The following is a 23,051-nucleotide window of genomic DNA, read 5'->3' on the forward strand; positions in this document are numbered from 1 at the left end:
TTATGGGGGCCTCAATTATTTATAGCTTGGGTTCGAATCCAGCTTTGAATATGCAGCAGGGCCGTTCCTTGCCATGCGCAAGGGAGCTCTACGGAGCCAAGCCTCCAATTTATGGGGGCCTCAATTATTTATAAGGGTATGAGTATAATTGTTGGGATGTAGGATAATATTTTCTTTTATTATGTAGGTCTAAATCAAACACTTATTATTTGACAAAAGTAAAGAGTAAATGGACAAGTTAGGTCAAACCCACACATCTATCAACAACAAAAATTCAACAAAAACAAATTAAAATCAAAATAATGCTTATTGTTAATTTACAATTATTTAAATTATCATTAATTATTTTTATTAGGGGTCATTTTTAATATTAGAGTCGAGCCTCCAATTTTATTGGAACGACCAACAACATTAAAACTCTTAGGAAGAGCTTGCCGTTCATTTGGGTCCTACAACGTTCGATGGATTAGTCTTCGCAGTTGCGTGCGAAAAATAACTAATTTATAAAAAAAAATAGTTAGCTTTTACTAAATTATATCCTCTATCCTCTATTAAATGATATAAGCATTTATATTTTTTTGGGAACTAAGCATATTATAGTACTTTGTAATCATATTGAAACACTTTAATGTAAGTTTCCACATGTGTGGAAAAATAAATAAAGACAAAGTAAAGAACAATCAAAAGACAAGAATGAAAGATGGGTCAAAATCTGTCTTATGATATTGTTGACCATTCAATCCACTCAACTCAACTAGACACACACGGGTAAGTGCATAGCATTTGTCTAACAAGATTTCATGTTTCTCATCTTTCTCAATGCATTTAGCTGGCTTAAGGGTTAGTGGAATATACAATTTAAAGTACAATTCTTGTTCAATAATTTCCACTACATTTGTTATATATGACTTTTTTCCATGAATGGTTAAGATATCCATTCAATCTCTTTTCTTTCCATTTTTCCTAAATGAGTAATTAAGCTTGTGTCAATTTGTCAAAAAAAAAAAAAAAAAAAAGATTAATCAAACTTGTGTCAATATAGCAAATAATATAACAACACTCAATAAACTATATGGATATCAATTTGAGGAAGTAGTTCAGAGAGACAATGATCAATGTATTGGATAACAATGTTTGAAATAGTGTCCCTCTAGGGATCACTTGTTCCCCATTAGAAATTCCCCAGCATTCATGTAATAATATGATTTTTGACACAATTTGAGATCTATGGTCCATATACTAAGGCTTTGTTTAGGAGTTTCAATGCAGGGGAAAGGAGGGTTTTGAAGAGTTGGAATATAAGGGTAAATGAAAAGATCTTTTACATTTTTTTATAGACTTAATTGCAGTTTTGACCTCCTAAGTATCATAATTTTGTGATTTTGGCTCTCTATAAAAAAAACAATAACAAATCAGCCCCTAAATTTACCCTTTTTTTACAACTTTAACCCTCGAAACCAATTTTGATTGATTCAATGCATACGTGACACCGAGATCAATCACCGGCCAAACATTACTCTACTCTAAACATTAGTAGTACGTTGCAATTATCTTAGCTTACTTTGGAGGATAGTCTATACTCTACACTAAAATAAAAAGCATCAATCACTGGCTATGGAAACTTTCTCAAATTAGCACCAACTAAAAGACAAAGATGTGGAAAAGAAATGTAACCAACTACTTTACAATTTAGAAAGTTTGCAACATAAGAAAAATGTATCCTTTACATTTACCTTCATAACATAAATGTTTGTTGTCTGTTTTTTATTAGCCAAAGCAATAATCTAACTTATTATTACATGAATGAATTGACTAACACTACTTGAAACTCACCTATATAACTGTGAGATCCTGAGTTTAAATCCAATAAAAGTGTTCAGTCTAACAATATTGATCCTACTAGTTGAGCTATACATTTTGGACGGTGCATAACCAAATATTTTAACAGTACACCTTATATTAATAAACACCTATTCATATCTTTGACTGTTCACCATCATGAAACCATGTTCAAGTTAATTAAGGGCAATTTGATGTAGAATAATCATGAGAATATGCCAGTAAATATGTAAATTATTTAAAATCAATGGTAACTTTAAAGTTTACTATAGAATAGGCATGTGGAACTAACGCAATGAGCATAATGCATTAATTCAACATTTAAGCTGGCATACAATTGGCATGTGGTCTTGAAACTTCTAGTTGTGTTCCCTTCATTGTGATTATACTGTTGAAGTCGTCATTACCATGGCTTAATAATATACTTTGATTATCAAGTACCTAACCCTACTAAATAAAACAAGTGATTGCTGATGGGTTAGTGATTTGGCTTCTATTTAACCCACATATACACATTTTGTTTGAGGTCCCAATAGAAGTGGTCATTGAGTCATCAATATTCTTAATCTTTCTTTATTTGTCTCTCATGATTTGTTGCCAATTTAGAAAGTTGTGAATTTCACAATTACCTTTTTTATTTTTTTTATTTTTTTTTATTTTTATCTAAAGTCTCTTACACCATGGTATGTATTGAGTCTTGTGCAAGTTCTCATGATTTTATCCTTTGTAAAAGACTTAAATAGTTTATAAAAAATCACACTCCTCAATTCACCGAGACGTCTTTAACAAAAAGCAAAACTGTGATATGTGAATTGGAATTGGTGTAGCGGACTTGAAATTGGAATTTTTGTACAAGTAATATAGGACCTACGCCACACTCGATTACTTAAAATATTTTTAGGCACGAAATTTTATTCTTATGTCCGTAAGACATACATCAACTGACAATGTTGATATTGTTAGGATGCATAACTTCACCACATTATAAACTTGAGACGTTATAGTTGTGTGTGTTTTAATAGTGTTTGTCATTTTGTCTATATGTATGGGGAATTTTTTGTGTCCCTATCCAATAATGTATTTCATATTTCATGAATGGAAGCAAGCTTCTAATCTTAATATAAATAAAATAAACCGTAATATTACACTCGTTCTTTGAAGATATGGACCCTCTTGATTAAAATTTCTAAAGTTTCCCTCAACTCAAATATCAAATTGCCTGCTTTGGACATAGTGTAATTTGTTACTTAAGATTTTATTTTCCATTGAGTAGTGATTGCAGTTATGATACAATCTTTCAAACAATAAAATATTACAACTAAGGATGATGCAACCTTAATTAATTACAATTGCAATGAATGATTGAAGAAACCTAAAAAAAACATTAACTTACAACCACAATTTTGATTATACTTTAAAATATTGATTATATTTAGTCCAATAAAATCTTAGCCAACCTAATAAGCCTTTCTCAACCTTGTTTTTCCACAATTCCACCAAAATCTTATGTCACTTAAGTGAATACTATCCACATCAAAACAGATAATAAGCTTGGAAGTACAAAACACATGTATTATAATAAAAATGACTTTAAACTCCAAACATTGTATTGTGCTTGCTTTCAACATAACAGTCTTCCATTATAGTTATTATACTCCCCATGATGTGAAATCCCTCTGTCTCTATATTACGTAAGCATATTTTTTTTTCTTCAAAATGATTATATCCACAAAACCAAATCGCATTCACCCTTTGGGCCACTTGTGTGCATCATCCATATACATAAACATGTCACATGTATGTTGTTATGCACATAAATACACACAAATGAAATTAGATTTTTTTTTTCCCTTGATGAAATATTCATACACATTAAACTCCTCAAGTGGTTAACACTACCAAAAAACCAAAATTAGTGAGGGAAAACAAGAAATTCCTCTCTAATTTTGTCATTAAATTTTGCGATCAAAGAATTTGTGAGAGATTTTATTTTTTCCGTCATTAATTTTCCTCCCTAATTTTGCTTTTCCTAATAGTGTAAGGCAAGAATCAATTCTTATATATAAGAACCCACCAAAGAGTCTACATTTAGAGATGTTCCAAGTACAACTAATAAAACTGTCATATATATTAATAAATTAATTTAACTCAAGTGGTTAACGAAGTTCAATAAAAGTCAAATCGATTAAGAGTATGAAGTTTGAACCGTGTTTTTTATAATTATTAGTCACACTTTACTTATTTTTCGTTTGATCAACGAATTCATAGAGCCACTTTTTCTTGAAAATCGTTGGGTTAAAAAAATTCACCACATACACATGATGTGCATCTCCAACATGATCGCGACATTATGAGCTTCAAATGATGCAATTACTCAAGTGAGAATCGATTCTTTTAAAGAAGTGTTAAGAGTCCCACATATCAGATATGTGATGGTCTGACAATGTGTTTATAAGGGGGCAATCCTCACCTGACAAGTTGGTTTTGTGGGGTTGTGTTAGGCCCAACCACAATTCTTAAGAATAAGAACCCGCACGCAAACGAGTATGCATAAATAGAGATGTTCCAAGTGCAACTAATTAAATTCATCATATATTAAGTTTTTGGATTCAGATGATCAATAAACTTCAATGAATGTTGATTTAATCAGATATACTTAGTTCGAATCTTGGTTGGAACAATTCTTTATCGGACTATATTTATTTCCCGGAAGAAATTTATATTAACAAACCCTTTCCCCTTAAAACCAAAAAGTTTTATTCAAAAATAAGCCACATATTCATGATGTGCATGTCATTCCATCAAAATACAATAAGCTTAATTATAACAAAACATCAACATTGTGAACTCTACTATTATCCAAGTAGGGCCAATTCATCAATTTCCCCTCCCTATATAATACCTACTCTGCTCACCTCACTCTTCAAACACAATTGAACCTTCCACCACTCTTATTACTCAACAAAACCCTTTCAATCCTTAAATTTTTCTCATATATTCCTTAAAAAAAACCATGCAAACAAGAGAAGTAACAACTGGACTCAATTACATGCTCCCATCAAACACATCACCTTATCTACAAAACTATAACAACATGATTCAAAACAATAACATTTCCTCATATCAACTCCAAAAATTCTCTAACCAAATATATGGTAATTACCTAAACACCCCTCATCAACAATTTCCTGACTTCAACTATAGTCCACAATCATCATGCATAAGCAGCAACTCAACTTCTGATGAAGCAGATGAACAAAACCTTAGTCTCATCAATGAGAGGAAACACAGAAGGATGATATCAAACCGCGAATCAGCGCGTCGTTCACGCATGAGGAAGCAGAAACACCTTGATGAGCTTTGGTCACAAGTTCTTTGGCTAAGGAATGAAAATCATCAACTTATAGAGAAACTTAACCATGTTTCTGAGAATCATGATCAAGTTGTTCAAGAGAATGCTCAGCTTAAAGAAGAAGCTTTGGAACTTCGACAAATGATAAAAGATATGCAGATTCATAGTCCTTTAATCCCTTCTTTTAGTCCTTTGGATGATACATATCTTAGAGATGATTCTTCAAACAATTCCATCTCAAGTTCAATGGATCTTCTTGGTTGATTTCAAGACAAATTTTTATCTATTTGGTTTAATTTCTTTACTTTTTTTAGTTTGTTTGTGTCTTGTGTTGATGTCAAAATCAGTAGTTTTCTCCTCCTTTTGAGATATGTATGAGGTGAAAAGGATAAATGGCAATAACTTGAGTTGAGTTTCATTATTTGAGCCTTTTCACTTCATTAACTATGAAACTACCTCTCATTGTATAAAAGAGTAGTATCTAAATTTGTATGTCTTTAGCAATAAAATTTTATGAGCCTCAAGAGTTAGAGTAAACAAGTGTATTCACTATAGTCTCTTAATGCATTTAATATTAGGGTTACGCTAACGAGTATCCTTAGGTCTTAAGGGCACTTGTTAAAGACTTAAAAAAGAAAATAATTGTTAAATTTCATGTAGAAAAAGTTTCTTTTTAATCGTTCAATAAGTTGAATACACAATTTCTAAGATAAAGTTGATACTTTATGTTTCTTATCAAGGGTCGTTAGGGCACTTGTTAGCATTTTTCTTAATATTATCATGATTGTGTTTCTGTCAATGAGTTTCATCTTCAAATGTATCTTTTGTTAGTTAGTTTATATTCCTCGGATTTATTTTCTGTTAGATAGTTTAGTTTTCAAATATCTTTTGTTAATCACTTTAGTACATGAAGTTACGAACAAAAAATGCACTTAGCGATTATTTAATAATTTTGATACATTCAGAGACTGCAATAACATGTTTGCTTCATATATTTAGTGATTAAAATGAAGGTTTACTCCAATAGTTATTTTTTTCTTATGTTCTTGAGTAATCTAAACATTTAATAAACATTTGAAGAAGTTTAGGAGTTATCTATAAGCATGTTGGCTTAATTTGTTGAACACCAACTTGCAAGACACACACAAGAGTCAGAAACACCATTATCATATTCATGTGTAGAAAAAAATATTGAAAGACTTAATAAATGACCTCATCTTCAAGCAATAACACTAGAGAATTGTGGATGGATAAAAAAGGAAACAAAAGAGAAAATCATATAATATAGAAGATATGAAGCCAAAAGAAATCTAGATGAATGTGAAGCCAAGAAATATATAATCAAATTAGTATATGATTTGTGTAGAATAATGGAAGTAATTATATCAGGTGGAATTGGATAGGGAAGGAGTTGGACATGACACTGAATTAAAAAGGTGGTGTAGTGGTCATTGGATGATATGATAGAAAAGTTGCCATAAAAAGGAAAAACATTTGGACATGCCAACCCACTAGAAATTATTATCACACTATTTATTGGCTTTTTCAAGAGCTACCTTGACTGCATATTATTGGAATATAACTTCAGTTTTGGTTTTTTTACTTTAGGTTTTGATAGGGATCCAACAGAAACTGTGCATATTAATCAGCTAATGATGTACCTTATATTCTATAATACTACCTCCGGTCCTATTTATAAGAAAAATTTAGGTCAATAAAAGTGAATGTATTTGGATTGAATTTTTAACTAGATACATCAACTTTTGTTGACTCAAAATTCTCTTATAAATAGGACCGGAGGGAGTATATGTTAATTTGTTGATAAAATAATTTTTTCTATAATTTATTATATATTACATTAAAAGTTATATATTTCCTGTCTCCAAGGTGTAACTCAAGTAGTTGTACAAAGAATTTTGAGAATGAACTCTAAATTCAAACTCTAACTACCAACATATATACCATGTTAATAATCGTAAATAAAAACATAATATGTTAATAGCTCTTTTAAAAAAACATAATATATTATTAATTGACATTTATTAAATACTCCATCTGATCCTATTTATATAAGAAATATTTAGGTCAACAAAAGATGAAGTATCGAGTTAAAAATTTAGACCAAATACATTAACTTTTGTTGACCTAAATATCTTTTATAAATAGGACCGGTAGATATATTTATTTACACAAATGAACATAAATATTATGTCTTGGAAATATGGAACTTTTCTTTCTTAATTTTGGAGGGGCATCTTTTTTCACATTGGTATTGTGATCCTCTTATGCTACAAAATCTTAAGAGACCAACACCATGAATAAGATATTAACATCATAAAATTAGGCACAAGTTTTCAGTTAGTAGTAGGTCGGTAATGCTTTGTTTGCTGCTACAAGCTAAAAGTAGTGGAAAAGCTAAACAGTCTTGGCCACAATTTAGGCCACAAATGGTTTTTATTTTTAAAATTGAAATGAAAGAAAAATGGGAGGATTGATTCTCCTTTATTCCTATCCTATTTTAAACAATTAAAATAATAAAACCTAGTATTATTTTCTATTTCACCTTTCAATCCCTTTTTAGAAGTTTAAATTGAACTTTAATCATCACTGTTGGCTAGTTCACAAATGTTTTTGAATGGTTTCCTACATATAAATCTATGTGTGAATCACATGTTCATGAATTATATTATTTCTAATATTTCAGCTAATCTATATATAGAGAAAACATAATCCATTTTATTTTGTTATAATGTTAATTTTATGTAAACAATTAGATATAAAAAACTGCAGACTACTTTATTATAGAAAATATATATGATACATTTTGTATACTATGACTTAATTTAACAAAACTAATTCATTAATCATCAATAAAAATGAGGTTTATTTTTAAAAAAATCGGGGAAGGTGAAAATTGCCATTAACTAAAAGTGACGATTTTCAGTTTTACTACTTTTTTAGATAGAATTTGAACTCCGTCTCTTGAGACTATAACTTCAAACTCTTATCGCTAAATCAATATCTCGCAAACATTAACACGAGGTTATTGCATGTATTTTCCATTTTTGATCCATAGATTTCCATTTCATTGACAAGGTTTTGAATCAAGTGGTAATAGATGGGCATGTGTTTTCTTTAACCAGGAGTCCTATGTTTAATCATATAAGTGAACCCCATGTAGGAGCATTAAAATATGTTTTGGGTTCAATATATTTTCGTTGTGTATAAGTATGGATCCAATAAGGAGCTTTGCTACAATGTGTGTGTGTGGAATTGATAGTGTTAAAAGAGTGATTGAGACTCAAGATTGATTTTGGGCCTTGAGTTTGAAGTAGAGTGACTTTTTGGGCTGCTATATATGTTTGATGATTGGCATAGAGTGGAATCTTTAACCCCACGTCATGTTTTTCTATAGTTTAAAAACATGTGCTAACTTACCTACTTACTAGTTGGTCATAACTCATATGCTTAATTTTATAACAATCTTTTTATTTTTTTTCTCTTTTAAAAGGCAAGTAAATTTGATATTGAGCCAAGCCATAAAAGGACTGTTCAATATTGGGATTACGCCTAACATTCATGAAGCAAAACTTGAGTAATTGTTTAGAACTAAAAACATAATGATACTTTAACCAATGCTTTTAAATATTTTTTCTGTCAGAAAGGCCATTAAAAATAAATCAATTAGTTTTTGTTCTTATTAGATTTTTGCAAATCTCAAACCATAGTGGCATTAAAAACATAATGACACTAATCTTTCTTGTGTTTTTATTAGCTTAAGGTTGCATTTTTCTATAGGGTGATTTTTATCAAAATTCAAATCCATTAAGGTGAGTCTGAAAGACACCTCATTCTATATCGCATAATCATAATTTATTATTAAAGCAAATATATATAGGAGGAGGAGGTGGTGGTGGATGGGGTGGGGGCAAGACCCTCCAAATGCAAGGGAAAAAAAATTAATAAATAAGAAAAGCAAAGAAAAATGGTCCTAGAAGAGAAGGTGTTTTACAACCACCCTTGGATCGAGTGTTGTAGAAATTGAGTTTATTTATTGTTGACGAAAGGTTCGATCGACTCCTTGTGTTGAAAGTCCTCCTGAAGGGTGTTCAGGCGGCGGGTTCTGTTGTGTACGGAGACAACGGCGGTACAAGTATAAGTGTGTGCGGATGAAAGAGCTTCCGTTTAAGGGGTGAGCATGATGAATTGATGGACTCACATTTGAGGGGAAGATTGTTGTGTGCAAGTGTGAGTTATATGTCCCACATTGAATAGAAAAGTGGAGGTTGAACACTTTATAAGTGAGATGATCCATAAACTCATTGCCTTAAGATTTTGGATAAGAGTGTGGCGTCTCTCTCGCTTGTATGGTTGCTCTGTCTGGATATGGAGGTCCCTCGGGCTACCCTCGTGACCTAACAAAAAGGGATGTCAACATTTTTACCTTGAATAAGATATTTGCTAACAAGATTAAGTTCCTTCTGAAGTTGCATATCAATATGCGCAGCTGCCTTTATGTGTTCCAAAGGCACAACTACTTCTTGGTTATATTAACCATCTACATGTTCACTACCAGTTGCAAAATAAAATGTTTGTGATTACGATTTTGTCCAACCAAGCCATAAGTATCAACAATATCATCAGTGACAATTTGATAATGGAAAGATGTGCTTGACTTTGGAGGTTACTCAAGACGAGCTATTTGGGAGGCAACGTGTTCATATGATACAGTGTGACCTTTTGTACCTTGTTGCAATGGTGTTTTTGTAGGCGTCACGAGTGCAGTATCCGGATCTACACTAGGGACGACAACAAGTTCTGCATGAGAGATAACTAGTACTGCATGTAAACCTCATTTTACCAACAATGGAAACACGGTGAACCTACCTAAAAGCAATTTAACTCCATAAAAAAAAATGTGTATGGTAACTTTTTGGAAGAATCAATTTTGGTGGATACAATCACTTCTACATCAAGCTACAAATACTCAATCCGATCGCATTTATAAGGAAAAAAAAACTTTTTAAGTACATTAAATAACTAATATATCTGAGATATAAATATGACCGAATACATTAATTATTCAATAAACGTAAAAAATCATTTTTTGTTTATAAATATGATCAGAAGGAATAGTAGCTTTTACGGTGCCCAATCTCAATTCTACTTGAAACTTCAAAATAATGTATATATTGTGGTTATGCGGGGACGAAATTTGATTTAGAAAGAATTTAATTAGTTTATTTTATCGGTGTACATTTATTTTATACATTAAATGATGTGTTGCTATGCCAATGAATAAATTTATAAGTTTTTGTATATTTATATTCATTAATTGACATGACTACACATTGTCTAGTATACGTGTAAAATAATAATACACCGACAAAATATACTAATTAAATTGTTTTAAAATTAATTAAAAAAATTATATCATCAAATGTTTTGAATAAATACTTGTTAAAAATCACAATTCAGCATATACAAGTTAAATCAATCCTAAAGTGAAAAAAATGTCTTACAATAAGTGCCACGAAAGTCTTTTTTTTTTTTATCACGCGAACTTGTGTTTTAAGGTATATGTCCGAAACTAGTAGTAGAAATATTCTTTTAAATTTTGTACATTAAAGTAATTAAAAAAATAAATTGAATATACAAATCTTCGTGAACATAACTCACTTAATAGAAACAATGAATCTTTATATGTAGAGGTCGGGGTTCAAACCGCTAGATTACTTAATTAAAAAAATTAATACACCAATTCCGACAAAATATATTTTACATTTGATTTATTGACTTACTTTTCTAGTCACATCTTTTTAAGTTTATTGAAGGACTTTTTCAAAAATAAATTATTGAATGATAAATATATGTGATCTTATTTTTAAACTAAATACATTAATTATTTAATAAATTAAAAAAAATTATTTTTTGTTTATAAATATAACTGAAGTAAGTATTCCTATGCATAAGTATGCAAAATACATTAAATGAGTAGTATATACTTCATGAAGTCGGCAGATTGTAAAAATGCATAATCACATTAATTTCCTACCAAAAAAAAGTCTTCCCTAACACATTAAATTGGTGCATTTGTACTTATCATTACCACTACAAACAAAAACACCACATCAAAGTCAAAATAAGAAAACAATAAATAAATTACAGTTACCAATTGTAATGTAATGATGGACCCCATAATCAAACAACAACTTGGATTCAACCTCAAAATCATTAACTATCCCACCTTCAATTAATTCTTCACATTCTACACATAAGTCAGAAAAAAATACACTCACACACACACACTTATCAAATTCATTCAATTCATTGCATGTTCTTATTTAAGATTTTCATTTTGTTACATTAATTCAATTCACTATTTCATCAAACAAAAACACTGAAAAGTGAAAAAAAGAACAAGAAAAAAAAAAAAGTACAAAACAGTTTTGTTTTTGGATCTGACACTGCTCTGTTTCAAGAGAGTACAAGATCCAATGGCGGTTTCTGGTAGAGGAAGCAGAGGTGGATCTACTCTTCGTGGATTCTTCTCTTACCGGATCTTTATTTCTGCTATGTTCTCTCTCCTTTTCATTGCAACTCTCTCTGTTCTATTCACTACAAATCCTTCTACAGAAAATGATGACTCTGTAAGTTCCTCTGTTTTTGTGTTTTTTGTGTGTGTTTTTGTTGTAAAGTTTTGATTTTTATGGAAACCTATTTTTTACTTTGGAAATTGGAAATGACCCTTTATTTTAGATTCAGTTTTAAGCATAACCCATATGTTAATTTCATGAATTGAATGAATCTTGTGGTATAACCTATGAAGCCCAGACACCAGACACCGGATACGATATTGACACTAATAATTTGAGAAAATGAATTATTTGAACGTAATCATAAGTGTCCGGACACCAATTTAATTCATCAAATTTTTGTGTTTTTGTTGCAAAGTTTTTGATTTTTATTGCAGCCTATTTTCAGTTTTGGAAATTGGAAACGACTCTATTTTAGATTCAGTTTTAAGCATAACCCATGTGCTAATTTCATGAATTGAATGAATCAATAAATCTTCTGCTGTAACCTATGAAGCACACGGGATAGGATAATGGACACAACACCGACACACATTCACACTAATAATAATAATTTGAGAAAATGAATTATTTGAACGTAATCATATGTGTAAGTTCGGACACCAATTCAATTAATCAATTTGTATGTTTTTGTTGCAAAATTTTGAATTTTATTGAAATCCATTTTCAATTTTGGAAATTGGAAATGACCCTTCATTTTAGATTCAGTTTTAAGCATAACCCATATGTTAATTTGATGAATCTTGCGGTGTAACCTATGATGCACCAACACAGACACGACACTGACACATGAACACCGGTGATAATCTCAGAAAATAAATTATATAAACATAATCACATGTGTTGGTATCGGACACCTGCCACACCTTTGATTAGAGTTGTTAGTGCTATGGAGGGTGTAACAAATTAGGTTTTTGTTTACTTGATCTTCCTACTACTGGTAGTGCATATGTGCATAGAACATTTTTGTTTTTGTTTTAATCTTATCCGCATGCTTAGAAAAAGGCGATTGTTACCGACACATAGATCCTGGTGATAATTTGAGAAAATGAATTAGTTGAACGTAATCACATGTGTTGGTGTTAGACACTTGACACACCTTTGATTAGAGGTGTCGGTACTACGGAAGGTGTAACGAATCAGGTTTTTGTTTTTGTTTTTGTTTACAGGATCTTCCTACTACTGGTAATGCATATGTGCATAGAACATTTTTGGCATTGAAATCTGACCCACTTAGGACAAGAGTGGATTTGATACATCAACAAGCTAAAGATCATATTTCATTAGTGAATGCTTATGCTGCATATGCTAGGAAGCTTAAGCTTGATATTTCTAGGCAGTTGAAGATGTTTGATGAATTGGCTGGTAATTTTTCGGATATTGCTTTGAAACCAACATACAGAGCATCATTGTTTGAGTCGGATGGTCCGATTGATGAGGATGTGTTGAGGCAGTTTGAGAAAGAGATTAAGGATAGAGTGAAGATTGCAAGGATGATGATTGTTGAGGCGAAAGAGAATTATGATACTCAGTTAAAGATTCAGAAGTTGAAGGATACTATATTTGCTGTTAATGAGTCACTTGCTAAGGCAAAGAAGAACGGGGCATTGGCGAGCTTGATTTCTGCCAAATCAGTTCCCAAGAGTTTGCATTGCTTGGCTATGAGGCTGATGGGTGAGAAGATTTCGAACCCGGAGAAGTATAGAGATGAAAGCCCTAGGCTGGAGTTTGAAGATCCGAGTTTGTATCATTATGCAATATTCTCAGACAACGTGATAGCTGTGTCGGTGGTGGTTAGATCTGTGGTGAAGAATGCAGTTGAGCCATGGAAGCATGTTTTTCACGTCGTTACAAACAGGATGAATGTTGCTGCAATGAAAGTTTGGTTTAAAATGAGGCCGGTTGAAGGGGGTGCATTTTTAGAGATAAAGTCGGTTGACGAATTCACGTTCTTAAATTCATCGTATGTACCAGTGTTGAGGCAAGTTGAGGCAGCAAAAATGCAGCAGCATTACATTGAGAATCAAGGTGATAAGGCTACAAATGATGCACGTGACATGAAACTTAGAAACGCCAAATACCTGTCGATGTTGGACTATCTTCAGTTTTATTTGCCAGAGATGTACCCTAAATTGCGTAATATCTTACTTTTGGATGATGATGTTGTGGTGCAAAAGGACTTGACAGGTTTGTGGAAGATTGATTTGGATGGGAAGGTGAATGGTGCCGTAGAGATCTGTTTCGGTTCTTTCCACCGATATTCACAGTACGTGAATTTCTCTCATCCTTTAATCAAGGAGACCTTCAATCCAAAAGCATGTGCTTGGACTTATGGTATGAATATATTTGATCTTGATGCTTGGAGGCGTGAAAAATGCACAGAACATTACCATTACTGGCAGAACAAGGTAATTTTTTCTTGCTTGTAGTTATTACCTTGTTAATATCTTTGCTTCTCTGTCTTTTGAAAGCCAATAGCTTGTAAACTCTTTGCTTTTTCGAAAGTCATTAAGTAAAAACAAGTGACATAGAAAAATTATTAGATTATATATCATAGAATCTAATAATTCAAGATTCAAGTCATAAATTAAATGACAAAAGAAAAGCGGTTGCCTATATAAAATTGCCAAAAATAGGTGTTTGACTACACTGAGTTTAGGCAGTAATTCATATTTATTGGGTAGAGTTTAGTATCGAATAGATATACAATTGGCATGTATTGTAAGATACTGATAACCGTGGTTTCTTGAATAATGATCAATATGTTCCTTTGTACAACCGTAAAGTGGAACTCCCTAATTCTTGTTTGTATTCTGTTATCAGAATGAAGACCAGACAATATGGAAATCGGGGACGCTTCCACCTGGTTTGATTACCTTTTACTCAACAACAAAGTCACTGGACAAATCATGGCATGTACTTGGATTAGGATACAATCCAAGTATTAGCATGGATGAGATCAACAATGCTGCTGTTATTCATTACAATGGAAACATGAAACCTTGGCTAGATATTGCTTTGAATCAATACAAAAATCTCTGGACTAAATATGTAGACAGCGATATGGAGTTTGTCCAGATGTGCAATTTTGGCTTATAGATGAGATTAACACACAATCGTTACTATAGTCACAATCTTGAGATGAAGTGTCCACTGTGGCTTTACCATATTCTTACTGAATTGAGAAAATCTCATGTTAAATGGTGCTTGCCACAGGAAAATTCTGCATTGTCATCAAGTATCGTCTATGCTTTGAATGCCATCTGAGAATTCGTTGTTGATTATTTTCAGATGCTACAAGGCAGTGATTTTTATTTGCTGAATTTGGAAATGTACACGAAATAGTGTTTTTTTATATTTTTTTTCATTTTCTAGTTTGGAGCATATTTATCATTTAATCATTTGCTGATAGTATTGTTATGACTTTAATTAATGAATAATGAGAAAGCACTACTGTTTATTTATATAGTAATACAATTCCTACATATGATAGTTTGTTTGTTTCTGGACATGACTCTTTATTTACATTATTAATTTTTGATAAGTTTGTTCGTTTTCCCACCTCCAACTTCTGTCCAGAAGTATACATCTGAAAAAACGATTTTTCACATTCAGGTGTGTGCTTCTGGACAATTTACGCGGTTTGGATGCACACTTTTTGAAACATAAGGGATTTTTAGTAGCAAGGGCAGGCAGGAAAATAGTACAAAATTGTTTGAGATGAGAACACTTTTTATGTGCTATTAATATTATCCAGAATTTGTTGTTCCATTCTAACTGGTCACAACCAAGTCTTCTTTCCTTCTACATAATGTTTCTGGGTTTCCTAGTTTAGCTTTAAGATAATAATTGGGCTAGTTTGAAGATGTTAAGATATATCTTTTTAAAAAACCTTGTGTACCATGTAGCTTCTTAGGTTGTGCTGCTGTGATATAAACACTTATGAATAATTGGATCTATTAGAAGAGTTTTTAAAATCCTTGTGATATGAAATGCTACTTCAGTTTTGTGAAATTTTAAATTTAATAAAAAAAATAGAGGGTGTTGACACAAGCATACACGTCTATCTATGTCCATGAGATATTAGTTCAATGGTAAAAGTTTGATTTGGCTAATCAATCTGTATATTGATTTTCTTATCTGAGAGTATGATTGAAAGAGAGGTTCATGTTACTTATATCTCAGTTTTATGCAATTCCATTCAAATTGTAGGTTTTCTTTAAACCTTGCTTTTAAGATTTAACCTTCTATGTATATGTTATTGAATTATTGTTGGATTAGTGTATATGATTAATGAACTTTTGTTTTTTATTAATGAACTTGTTTGCTTAGAAACTTTACCTCTATATTTTTTACTTCTGTACTTTGTTGTGGCCGGTTTTTCATGAAATCAACAAGACTGTAAATATTGTTGCTGATTTGAGTTTGTATCATAATTTCTCACCAATTAACACACTTGGTAAATGTATCAATTTTTTGGACCATGGTCTTGGTGGTGCTGGTTTAGAATTTTGCATGTAGTGGTGGGTGTAATTCTATTTTTTCTGATTTGTTAGATTACACTTTATAGTAATATATGATATTGAAGTAAACAGAAAAATGACAGTAATTGATTGCAGATGAATGAATAATTTTTGTTTGTTTGCAATTGACATAATTTGTAAATTTAGGATTCTTTGAACTTGTTTTGTAGTTGAGGTTAATACTTATATTTTGAATAATTGAAGCAAGGATCAACCCCCTAGACCTCCTACCTGTACCCCATCAACCAACTCATACCACTAGGCTACACCAAAACTTGTGTGACTCTTTTTAAGAGCTTATGAAAACTGCTTTTAACATGTGCATAAGTTGTTTTCAGATTATTAAAACAGCTTTATGAAAACAATTTGACTTTATTTTACCTTCTGTGATAGAAATAGCTCATACGTAACCACATGTATGATAAGCGCTTATGTTATAACCGCTTAATTAAGTTGTTTATCCAATCTGGACCTAAGACTCTAGTTTCCACATTACAACTTTATTTTTCTTCACAAGTCAGAAATGCATGCATGCTTAATGATTTTGTACTTTTTTTTCTCATGTAAATTATTGAACATTGAACAACAAATAAAATATGGCTACGTCTGAACCTACAAACCTTGCAAGAATAGGCCTAGCTGTAATTGGTCAAAACCTTGCTCTCAACATTGCTGAGAAAGGTTTTCAATTTCAGTTTACAATAGAAAGAGCAAAACAAGAAGGAAACCTTCCAATATATGGCTACCATGACTTTAAATATTTTGTTCAATCAATTTAAAAACCAAGAGTCATAAAAATGCTTGTTAAAGCCGATTCGTCTGTCAATCAAACCATCAAGACCTTATCTGCATACTTAGAAAAAGGTGGGTGTATAATTGACGGCGGTAACGAATGGTATGAGAACACTGAGTTAAGAGAGAAAACTATGAACAAATTAGGTTTCCTCTACCTTGGAATGGGAGTATCCAGTGGTATAGAAGGGAAAGATTGCCAGCAAATTTGGTCCAAGCTCAAAGAGATTACTTTGGTGCTCATACATATGAAAGAATTGACATGGAGGGTTCTTTCCACACTGATTGGTTCAAGATTGCTAAACAATCAAGAAGTTAGGTTTATGGTATTTCAAACTCATGGGAATTCTCAAGAAATGTAATGTTTATTCTCATGACTTCTCTGCTGATTTGAATTTACATAAATACAATGTTGTGACCTTTTATTCCATAATAGAGTCGAGAGTTGTCAAATAGTGGTTGTAGCAGCGCAATAGTACCCAGCGTATCAGAATTTGGACAAACTGCTATTGTTCCACTATGTGATTTGGTACAAAGTATTGTCAAATTGAGCTTATAGCACGTAGTAGAATTTTCTTTCTTTCAATAATAATAATAAAAAAAAAGCACGTAGTAGAATTTGTACAAATCACTGTTTTCCGCAATTCGCCATTGGCAACAGTAATAATATCCATTTGCATAGGTTTGAAACTGCCCTAGTTCATGGCGTAGTTTGAATGTATACCATTTGAGAAAATTTCACTAGCAACATGGATTGCATTATGAATAAATGGATTTTTACGAGGCCGGTCCCAAGCCCGGGTAAAAGGAGAGGGTTGCGTTAGGCCTCGACAGTCAACGTAAAACTTTGTCGAATCTCTATGACATGGACCACATACGAAATAGTGTGAATGCTAGGTCGTTGCCCGGAAGCAACTCGTTGTATGGCTCGAGTACAGTGTCAAATGAGCAAGGGCCGCTGCATCGCCGCTTGGATGTAGTGAAAAATAAGCAAGGGTTCCCGCATCTTCGTGAACGGGTGCGGGTAAAGAAGCTAGTTCATGAGAATAGGATTCGTTTTGGAACCTGGAATATAGGTACACTTACAGGAAAATCTATGGAAGTAGAAGACACAATGACTAGGAGGAGGATCAATTTCATGTGCCTACAAGAAACTAAGTGGGTGGGAAAAAAGGCGAAAGAATTAGATAGTTCAGGATTTAAGCTTTGGTATACTGGTCAAGTTAGATCGAGAAATGGGGTAGGCATCATTGTGGATAAGGAGTGGAAGAAAGATATTGTAGATGTTAAAAGGATAGGAGGTCGGATTATAGCCCTAAAGATTGTAGTGGAACAAGACACCTTTAATGTAATTAGCGCTTATGCACCTCAGGTAGGGTTAGAAGCACACCTTAAAGTGAAGCTTTGGGAGGAGCTAGAAGGCTTAATTTAGGATATCCCGTTAGGAGAAAAGATTTTTCTAAAAGGGGATTTAAATGGGCATGTACGGAGTGTTTCGAGAGGTTTTGAGGGTTTGCATGGGGGTATGGTATCGGGGAGATTAATGTGGAGGGTAAATCCATCTTAGATTTTTCATCGGCTTTTGATCTTACTATAGCTAATACTTGTTTCGGGAAAAGAGAGGAGCATCTTATCACTTACAAGAGTGAGGTCTCATGTTCTCAAATAGATTTATTTCTTATTAGGAAATCCGACAGGAAGATTTGTTTGGACTGTAAAGTCATACCTGGAGAGAGCTTAACTACCCAACATAGAGTGATGGTGATGGATATAAGGGTAAAGAGGAGGGCTAAGAGAAGAAGTCAAACTGGGGCTCCGCGAATCAAGTGGTGGCATTTAAAGGGTGAAAAACTAAGGATATTCCAACACAAGATATTAGAGGGAGGCTTCAGGCAACCACATGGAAGTGCAAATGATATGTGGGAGAGGATGGCACATGAGATTAAAAAGGTAGCAAAAGAGACGTTGGGAGAATTTCGAGGTTTTGGACCTAGGGGTAAAGAATCTTGGTGGTGGAATGACAGTGTTCAGAGTAAACTTCAGATCAAAAGAGATTGTTTTAAAGATTGGTCTAGGTGTAAAAATGTCGAAACTTGGGATAAATATAAGATAGCTAGGAAAGAGGTTAAGAAGGCGGTGAGCGAAGCGAGAACTCAAGTTTTTGAAGGATTATACTAATCTTTAGGTACCAATGAGGGAGAGAAATCTATATATAAGCTTGCTAAGGGACGAGAAAGAAAGACAAGAGAGTTGGACCAAGTAAAGTGTATTAAGGATGAAGAGGGTAGAGTTCTGGTTCAGGAAAGAGATATTAAGGGTAGATGGAAGAAGTATTTTCACAACCTATTTAATGAAGGATATGAGATATTACCAGACTCTAACAGGTTAGACATCGGACAGGAGGACCGAAACTATAATTATTATCGTCGGATTCAAGAGCATGAGGTTAGGGAAGCGTTGAAAAGGATGAGTAGTGGCAAGGCAGTTGGGCCAGAAAACATACCTATCAAAGTGTGGAAGAGTCTTGGCGATAGAGGGATTGTGTGGCTTGAAGTTGAAGTAAATGTCACTAGAAGGGGGGGTTGAATAGTGACCCTTTAAAAATTTCTCTGTACTCTTAGAGAGTTTGAACTCTCAAGACTTTGCTTAGAGTAAGATGATTAGTAAAACAATAAGTAAATATGTAATACTGAAATAAACAAAGCAGAAAGTAAAGAGTAGTGTTTAAGAGAGATCACACAGAGAAGTTATCCTGGTTCCCCCAATATGGGTTAGTCCAGTCCCCACAACTTTTGTGAGATTATCCACTAGTTCTTGGGAGTTTCTTCCTCCTCTTTGCAATGTGCAAAAAAATATGTATTCTCTAAGCCTCACCAGGCTTACACTGACTCTCGAGCTCTCTATGAGCTTGAGGCTAAAACAGCTATGTATTTTCTAAGCCTCACCAGGCTTACACTGACTCTCGAGCTCTCTCTGAGCTTGAGGCTAAAACAACTATGTCATTGTCCAAGATGCATCATTGTCATTGTCCTTGCAAAGCTTTGTCTCCAAGATACCATTTATAAATTATATTTGCATACTTGGTCACCAAGTCATTGTACTTTATGCCTTTTTGCTTGCTTGCTCATCAAGATACACAATAGGGCTTATGTCATCATCCTTTTCTTTTTCAAATGATTAGCACATGATTGAAACAAAATGTTTGTTCATTTTCCCTTGCTTGTGCGCATGGCATTTCCTTTGTAATTCTTCAATAATTAACCTTCCTTGATTAATAATGAATTACCATATTCTTCTTGAGAGCTTGAGCATAAGCATCCAAAGATACATGGCTTTAACAATGTGTGAGAATTGGACTTTCCTATCCTTAATAAAATTCACTCAAGAGCACACATTAAATAACCAAATAAAATTATAATCTTAATTTTAATACAAGAGTTTGTTTATCATTTAAAAACAAGTTCAAAGGGATTTTTGCTTCAACATGGCTCACATACCTTTTTAACGAGATTATGAGGACGAAGAAAATGTCGGACGAGTGGAGAAGAAGCACTTTAATTCCAATCTATAAGAACAAGGGGCATATACAAAATTGCGCGAATTATAGGGGAATTAAGCTAATGAGTCATACCATGAAGTTATGGGAAAGGGTGATCGAAAGAAGACTAAGAAAGGAGACTCGAGTTACGGATAACCAATTTTTTTTTTTTTTTTTTTTATGCCTGGGAGGTCGACTATGGAAGCAATCTACTTACTTCGACATGTGATGCAGCGATATCGGACGGATAAAAAGGACTTGCACTTAGTTTTCATTGATTTGGAAAAGGTGTATGATAGAGTACCGAGAGAGATTTTGTGGAAAGCCCTGGAGAAGAAAGGGGTTAGGATTGCCTATATTAGAACTATCAAGGATATGTATGAGGGAGCTTCGACTAGTGTGAGGACGCAAGATGAGACTACCGAAGATTTTCTCGTAACAATAGGATTGCACCAAGGGTCAACCCTAAGTTCTTATCTTTTTACTTTAGTTTTGGATGTATTGACGGAACACATCCAAGAGTTAGCACCGAGATGTATGCTTTTTGCAGATGATGTAGTCTTGGTGGGTGATCGTCATCGCTTGCCATAGAATCTTTGCCATGGAATTTGGAGAGTTTTGCTGGAATCTTTGTTATGCCCATAGAGTAGATCGTCATCGCTTGCCATAGCGAGTCACCTCAGTCGCCTCGCGAGTAAACCTAGTTATCGCTCGCCATTGCGAGTGAATCGCTCGCCATAGCGAGTTGTCCAGTGAGAAAAATATGATTTTGTAAATTAACATTTTGGGTCAAGTTTTATATGGTTTTGAGTGCCTTAACCTGTATAGAAATGATTAGGCAAATTTTTGGATCAAAATTGGGCATAGGGAAGTTAAAAATGAGATTTTTGAGTGAAAAATGTCAAACTCCCGAGAGCCATCAGTTTTAGCTCGTCACGGAGAATACCTTATTCGCCATAGCGAGTAACCCTTTTGTTGAACTCGCCATAGCGAGTAGAGTGGCTCACCATAGCGAGTTACTCAATGGCAGTCAACCTTGCTTAGTGTTCTTGCGTTCTTTGTCGCACGTGTCGTTCTGAGTTGGTCTTTAGGGTAGGAATGAAAGTTGTTTATAATTGTATTATCTTTCAATGAGTCTGAATTAATCTGAATAATGTTGTTGGATAAATTGAAATGCATATATTATGTGAATATTGTATGTTGTAGAAATTGTTGTTCATATCATTCAAATTGTTGTTGTTAAAGTTGCTAAGTTGCAAGATGTTATTGTTGCTGTCATTGCTGTTGTTGTTGTTAATGTCATTAAGTTGCAAGTTGTTGTCAAAGTTGCTAAGTTTTAAGTTGCTATCTAAGTTGTTAAAGTTGTTGGTTGCTGAGTCCATGCATTAATCATTAAAGTTGAGGGCTTGATGCCCTGTTGAATGTATAATCATTCATATTAAGTTGCGGGCTTGATGCCTTGAGAGCCTATGCTCTATAAGTTGGGGGCTTGATGCCCTGTGAGCCTATTATGCTTTATACGTTAGGGGCTTGATGCCTTGATTGGTACCACATGCATGTTTTAAGTTGTTGTTGTTGCATTGTCAAGTTGATGTCGTTGTTGTCGCATTGTCGTTGTTGTCAAGTTGTCAATTATTAATGAGTTGTTAATGAAAACTAGGTGAAGTATTACTATTGTTTAGTTATACTTGTTTATGTTGTTAGATTCAGTTGATGAATTATATGCTTATTATTATTGAATGTGAAATCTCACCCCTTCTGTTTGAATGTTGCCTCTACGTGGGTAACGTGCAGATAACCAGAATTAGCTGTTGAAGTGAGTTGACTCTCTCACGCGTCGTCTTAGGGTCGCTCTGATACGTAACAGGATGAGGATCTTGCTTTGTTTTCCATGTGTTACGTATTTCTATGATTTATGTTGATGAACCCCTTAGATTGGAATTTAATAAGTTGTTTTATGTTGAGGTCGTAGTGTCATTACGTTGAATAATGAATGTTTTCCGCTACAATGTAGTTTGAATTGTTGACATGAGATATTTTACTCTATTTATCTTTTAAAGTAGTGTGACATCCTGTTTAGGTTGATTACTCTAATTATTATGTAAAAAAAATTAAGTTGGAAAAACAGGGTGTTACACTCATCACACCACCGCAACCGAATCTATATCTTGCTGGAGCAATTTGAAAAAAAAAATAATTGGAAGAAGGGTAATGGTGGAAAGATTGGTTAAAGTTAAGGCGGAGGTCGTGTGTGTGGTGAAGGCGATAGAAAGCCATAAGAAAACTTCATGGAGACCAACAAGTTTTCATTAAAATATTGTTATTAATTATAGTTACTAATAGAATAATTAGATGATGTTTTTTTATTTTTTTTTGGAATAGTAAATACTTAATGCTAAGAAAGTAAAAAA

The 23,051-nt window shown here is 33.2% G+C and overlaps 2 protein-coding genes and 1 pseudogene across 2 annotated transcripts; all 3 read left to right on the forward strand.

The window, feature by feature from the left end:
• The first annotated feature begins 4,744 nt into the window (after nucleotides 1-4,744).
• Nucleotides 4,745-5,715, forward strand: LOC25495493 (basic leucine zipper 43). Its single transcript, XM_013595716.3, has one exon. It carries the CDS (start codon nucleotides 4,853-4,855, stop codon nucleotides 5,453-5,455), a length of 603 nt encoding a protein of 200 aa, XP_013451170.1. The 5' UTR covers nucleotides 4,745-4,852; the 3' UTR covers nucleotides 5,456-5,715.
• A 5,701-nt stretch (nucleotides 5,716-11,416) lies between these two features.
• LOC25495494 (probable galacturonosyltransferase 9) lies at nucleotides 11,417-15,255 on the forward strand. Its single transcript, XM_013595717.3, has 3 exons — nucleotides 11,417-11,841; nucleotides 12,957-14,195; nucleotides 14,611-15,255. The coding sequence occupies exons 1-3, from the start codon at nucleotides 11,689-11,691 to the stop codon at nucleotides 14,884-14,886; spliced, it is 1,668 nt and encodes a 555-aa protein (XP_013451171.1). The 5' UTR covers nucleotides 11,417-11,688; the 3' UTR covers nucleotides 14,887-15,255.
• Nucleotides 15,256-17,967: 2,712 nt separating this feature from the next.
• LOC112422728 (uncharacterized) lies at nucleotides 17,968-21,980 on the forward strand (annotated as a pseudogene).
• The last annotated feature ends 1,071 nt before the right edge of the window (nucleotides 21,981-23,051 follow it).

This window comes from Medicago truncatula, chromosome 6 (assembly GCF_003473485.1).
Source record: "Medicago truncatula cultivar Jemalong A17 chromosome 6, MtrunA17r5.0-ANR, whole genome shotgun sequence".
NCBI classification, from domain to species: Eukaryota; Viridiplantae; Streptophyta; class Magnoliopsida; order Fabales; family Fabaceae; genus Medicago; species Medicago truncatula.